General features: G+C 44.6%; 1 protein-coding gene across 2 annotated transcripts in view; it reads right to left on the bottom strand.

Moving 5' to 3' along the window:
- Positions 1 to 6000, bottom strand: part of PASD1 (PAS domain containing repressor 1) — a 106301-nt gene continuing 100301 nt past the window's right edge. The window contains exons 17-20 of one of the 2 annotated variants that reach the window (XM_038748490.1): positions 4630 to 4842; positions 4089 to 4288; positions 2879 to 3098; positions 1 to 2111 (exon numbers count right to left, since the gene is read on the bottom strand). In XM_038748490.1, coding sequence (XP_038604418.1) covers positions 1953 to 2111; positions 2879 to 3098; positions 4089 to 4288; positions 4630 to 4842 — 792 coding nt within the window. In that variant the 3' untranslated portion in view covers positions 1 to 1952. The remainder of the gene's footprint in view (positions 2112 to 2878; positions 3099 to 4088; positions 4289 to 4629; positions 4843 to 6000) is intronic. The other variant, XM_038748492.1, reaches the window with a different exon arrangement.

Genomic DNA, 6000 nt, shown 5'->3' with positions numbered 1-6000 from the left:
TGAATGAGTGAATGAATATGATCCCTGCCCTCAAGTTCTCTGATGGCAATCTAGCAGGAAGATCCAATCTACTTACTCCTGGAATAGACTTCTCTGTTGGGAAGAATCAGTCTTGCTGAAAGATTGTCGGTGGCTCAGGACTTGCATTTTAAGACAAAAAACCCATCTCTCTTTTCCTATTTCCTTTGATGATGCTCTGTCTTTCCTGGCAATTGCTAGCTGTTCTATCCAAATGGCAAAGCTTTGCTCAGAGTACAACAAGGAATGGTGAAGACCTAAGGATAGGTCAACCTCAGGCCTTCTGATCCTCACCCCGCACCTGGCAGAACCCAGAAATGCACTGGGAAGGAGTGGGGCCCTGAACAACACTGCATAGGACAAGAGCTAGGTTTCCCACAAGAATCAGAATCACCTCAGATCCACTTCAACACGAAGCCACAGCCACCCGCCATGCTTCCTAGCTACAGTCTAATTTACCAGGCATTTATTTAGCAGATGTTAACTCATCTTTTCATTTTACATAATAGATTACCCTAAACTTTACTGCTAACATCCAACCAAAATAGTACTTTGTGAATAAGTCCCAAATGCTCACAAATGATTTCTTGCACGATTTAAAAGTACTGGAAAGACCACGTTACGATGACCATCTTCCTATCTTTTATGCTGGGCGTGTAAACTGGTGAACATCAACCACTCAGGTGGGAGAGCCTCAAATGGAAAGGACCTCTAGAACAACAACCTCTGAGGGGGAAAAGACATAACTATGAATCTCCTAACATGCCAAAGTGATAATTTACAGAAATACAATTTATTGCTAACCCTATTGCCCTGCAACATGGTCTCATTATTAGTGTAATATGAAACTTTTTAAGAACTGCCCACTTGGAACTTAACTAGCAAAACCCCAAAGTTTGCCTTCACTGATCTTGAGGTGGCGATAGAATACCTGCAGCATTGGCAGTTAAGAGAAGGGCTGTTGGCCTGCACTGACCACAGGGAGCGAAACTGTCTAAATTAATGCGTATTCGGTAACAAAAACAAAACATATGCATCTTACTAGCTGTGAAGTGAGCTGGTATAACAATAGTAAGAATTTCAGGCAAGAGTGGTGTTAAATAAATTAGCAGCATTGACCAATGATGCGAAAAAATGCTATGGTATTGAGGTATAAGTAAAAGGATAAAATAATGTACGAAGTAACCCACGATTGAACTACTTTGATGAAAAGAGGTCTGTACACAAACCTTAAACACAATCCTGCTGGTATTACAGTTGCTGTGTCCTAAAAGCTGGTCTTATATTCACAGTGAATTTCAGTAAAATTTCTATGAATCACCAAAGTCCTGAACTAATTTTTTGTAACTGCTGAATGCTCCCACGGATCTGCAGGTGGAAATCACTCATCTCTGGTTCTGAGGCGGCACCATAAAGGTGGTGAATGGCTTGTGGTGGGGGTAGCTGGGTTCTCTTCCAATGGGCATTGCGCAAAAGAAAACCTCATCTCTTACCAGATTTTGAACCAGTTCAGATGATTTGCTTTGGCAGAAAGGAATTCCCAAATCAACCATACTGTTTACAGCCAATCTTTCAACATTCATATGACCTCAACATGTGGGGTATATGGTGTCAGACCCATGGTAACTACCCACAGTTTCAAGTCCTAGGTCACACTGTTACACCGTGAACCAGCCACTTTGGCAGCACTTCTTGAAGGAATGCCCCCTATGGGGTTTGTGCCCAAGGAATAAATGTCAGCAGAGAGATTCCTGGAGAATCATCCTTTCTCAGCAAAACCTTTACCCCAGGCACCAGATTTTCTGCGGAGTTCCATCTTACCACTTTGATCTACGGGTGTGGTTCCTCTCCTTGGCACTTGTCAGTCCTTTCCTCTATTTTATCCCCTGCAGTTTTTTCCAAAGTTACTGTCACCCTTACATTCCTGCTGGATGTCATGGCAGCTGCATCTCTGGCAGGTCCTGTAGGCTCTGTGGGGAATGGCTTTGTTGAGGAGGGTGGAGGAAATAGCTCATGGTGCCCTGTGGGGGAAGGTGGGACGGCTGGAAAACACGCTGGGCCTGTCCTCCATGGACGGATTCTGGAGCTGCCATCTGCAGAGGAAAAAGATGGTCAGGTTCTCTTCACAGTCACTCGCTTGAGTTACATTGTTTCCGAAGGCAGCTCCTAAAGTTGGGGAACACCACTATTGACACTTCCCCAATCGATGGTATTTATTGAGTGCTTACTGGATGCACGGTGAGTGCTGTACTAAGCACTTGGGAAAGTACAACAGATGCCAGTTGTGTGCTGTATGACTTTGTGCAAGTCACTTCACTTTTCTGTGCCTCAGTTCCCTCATCTGTATGATGGGGATTAAGACTGTGAGCCCCATGTGGGACAGGGACTGTGTTCAACCTGATTTGCTAGTATTCACCCAAGTATGCCTTGCACTTTCTAAGCATTTAACAAATACCATATTATTATTATTATTATTATCATTATCATTATAGTCTTCCCCCAGGCAAACAAATAGAGGAATGCTTTTTACTATTATTTTTTATTGGCATTTGCTAGGGACTGTACTAAGTGCTGGAGTATATACAAGCTAATCTGGTAGGACATAGTTCATGCCCCACATGGGGCTCACAGTCTTAATCCCCATTTTGCTGATGGGGTGACTGAGGCACAAAGAAGTTAAGTGACTTGTCCAAGGTCACACAGTAGACAAGTGGCTGAGGCGGAATTAGCACTCAGATCCTTCTGATTCCCAGGACCGGGCTCTATCCACTAGGCCACACTGTTTACTCCTAGCCTCCGTTCCTACCTTTTCAGCCAATTTCCTAACCAGGCACTAACATTCCCTTCCTGGAAGATTTACCTGTAGGTAGAGATGATGCTGTGGTGCTGGTTGTTGGGGCCATTGGTGGAGTTGAACCTGGTGTGTCTGGTGGGAAGGGAAATTGGAGTGGGAGATCATCACAGAAGGGGTGAAGGCAGGAGAGGACGAGGAGGAGGAAGAGGAGGGAGCGATGATGGTGCTACATGTAATGGGCTGCATCTGTAATGAGGGCAGCATCTGCTGCTGATCTTGGACAAATCTGAAGAGGAGAAATCAGCATAAGCTACACGGATACTGAAACCAAAAGAGAATGCTACACCTTTATAAACATGTTTTCATCAAACTCACACCAGCAAATCAATATTCTTCGGAAAAGTTTCAAATGCAATTAATTTCTTTTTCTAAATTAGGATCACCTGCTTGGTAAGACTCATTTCAGCTCTAGTCATAGAATGAGTGGGACCAATTCATTAAACATCACATCTCGGAAGGCTTTGTGGACCCTGTGCATTTTAGTATTCATGAATTTTCAGTGAACCTCATAGGAGATCCTGGGGAAATCTGAAGAACCCCTGAAAATTCATTCATTCATTCAATCGTATTTACTGAGTGCTTACTGTGAAACGTGAAAACAGTTGCAGTGCACAGAGTTTTCCAGATAGAATACAAATTCTGGACTATCAGGAATCTCCTCTAGACAGACAGAAAGTCATTTGAAAGTCATTGTCTGTCATAAAACGGACTGCTTGACAGTCACTGAATCCATTAGTTGGGCTAAACAGGCACAGAGGAGAAATGAGTAAGAACCGAGAGCTGCCTGTTCCATGCACAATTAAGGCTCCAAAGTGCACTTTCAGGTCTGAATTGTCCAAATGGGTACTCTCTCTGCATAAACAAGTCAATGGGAAAAATCACCCAAACCTTCACTTCCCTTGGGATGTACACTCCCTGGCACGTCAGTTGGTTTAGCTCAGAAATGGATCAAAGTTTCTAGCAATGAAAACTCCACTGCATTTTTTCAATTGAAATTTTCTTCCATCAGTGATCAGAGGTGATGATCCTGTGAGGGCCGTTGGCTTTTTCTGAAATAGCACTTGGTGCAGAATGCACTGAGAAGTCCCAAAATCAAAGCACAAACACCAAGGTCATGACTAGGGAAGCGTCTTACTTCATTGCAGCTATTGCAGGGATTGAAATTAGGTGGGTGTGATCTCAAACCTCCCGGCCCAGGGCTTCCCTTGAATCTTACCGTAAGCTTCGGTCTTGGCTGTATTCGGGGGGTTGTTGCCTTTCACTGATCTCAGTTGGCATCTGAGCAGAGACAGTAATGGGAGACGCCTGGGAAAAGAGCACAGGATTGCTGTAGAGGGGCATGGAAATACTAGTGTGAGCTGGTAGGCGTGTCTGCTGGGCCTGGCTTCCTCGCATCACATGCTGCGGTTGCTGTACCTAAGCCCGGAAAGAAGTCTACAATTACCAAATGGATCGAACAACACCTAGCCCCGAGCTGCTGCCATCCTATGAATTAACGAAAATGGATAGAATTTTGCCTTGGGAAATTTCAGCTCAACACCTACTGGTTTACAGAGACCCAGAGTAGACGTGATGTCAGGATTTATCTAGTTTTATTCCAAGTGGAATCACAAACCCTACCCCTGCTCCTAAATGAAAATAACTTGTTTCATGCCCACCTACATGAAATATCAGAACATCAGATGTTTGAGAGTGGGTTTGCCACTTGCTGTTAACCCTCCTAGAAAAAGTTGCTGAGCAACCACCACTGAACGTACCTGGGCGGTGGTGACACAGGGTTCCCTGAGGAATTGGCATGGCGAGGGTAAGTGTGAAGCACAGTAATGCTTGGGTCCCATGAGTGCCACGTGGGATTTCTTGGCTATTTCGGGAGGCTGCCTGCTCGCTCCAGGGGTCTGCCGGGAAGGCCTCCGTGGAGTCTGGGATGGGGAATGGTTAAAGCCCAGAGGAAGGGGCTGTTGCATCAACATCTGGAGGGAAACAGAGCAAGGGAAGGGCTGTGAGAACCAGTCATTCTCCACCTCCAGCAGCCTGTTACACTAGTTGCCTTGATCTGGAGATCTATCCCGGGCCATCACCTGGTTCTCCTGAGTGGTCTCTGCAGAATACTGAGCTGGGTTTCCTGAAGAAACAACCATTTCTGCTCTGGTTAGCGGCTAGGAAACAGACTAAAATTCACATTGCACGTAGTGCATGTTGCACAGTGACAAAAACCATGTCAAAGGCTCTCTTTTAATCTAAACATTATTACCTGGTCATGTTTTTACTCTTTGAAAGGAGGCCCAAGTCTTGAGTTGTGGAGTTTCCATCCTTCTTCTTCCTCTCTTCCCTTATCCTCTCCCAAATTTATACTAATTCAGCCTACAGGTGGCCTAGTAAAAAACAATTCTGGGTTGAAAAAAATACTTATGATCCAGACACCTTTTCCCTGGCCCCCTCCTTCACAAGCTAAAGCCACTCCTTTATTTTCCTCCTTCACACTACTCCCCCCATCTCTCTCTATTTCTCAAAATGCTCAACCAAGAGAACAAGTGTCCTCCCAAAAACACAAATATAAATTCCCAAGAAAGACTCAACAAACAGTTGGAGAGAGGTGGGGCTTATTTCAGGCCCAATTTTAATTCCATCTGGAATTCTATCCTGCCCATGGCTCATATTAATTTTCCTACTTGCAGGCATAGAATTCAGGCATGGGCTAAAAAAGTTAAATACACTTTACCCCAAAATGAACATCCTTTGTATACCAAGCGACAGCACAATTAGGGAACCTCTTTCCACATATCTGTCTGAGTACAACATGATGTGGTGTCGAAAGAAATGGTTATGCTCACGAGTGTGGCATAGGACCCAGGGTGAGACTAACAATGTGAGTTTTCTTTAATGTAGGGTCTGGGTTAAAAATGCAACCCGCACGTTGTAGAAAGAGGTGAATGTGCAACCTCTCTCTCTTCTTTGAGCTTGCCTTAGTGGGGATCTGCATTGTGAGGAGGAAAACTGTGGGTTAGCAGAAAGAGCATGGGCCTGAGAGTCTGGAAGGCCTTGGGTTCTAACCTGGGCTCTGCCACTTGTCTGTTGTGTGACCTTGGGCAAGTCACTTAACTTCTCTGTTCTTCAGTTATCTCATCTGT

This window comes from Tachyglossus aculeatus, chromosome 6 (genome assembly GCF_015852505.1).
Source record: "Tachyglossus aculeatus isolate mTacAcu1 chromosome 6, mTacAcu1.pri, whole genome shotgun sequence".
In the NCBI taxonomy this organism is placed as follows: domain Eukaryota; kingdom Metazoa; phylum Chordata; class Mammalia; order Monotremata; family Tachyglossidae; genus Tachyglossus; species Tachyglossus aculeatus.
Note: the sequence above shows the minus strand (reverse complement) of the source record. Positions and strands in the feature narration are given on the sequence as shown.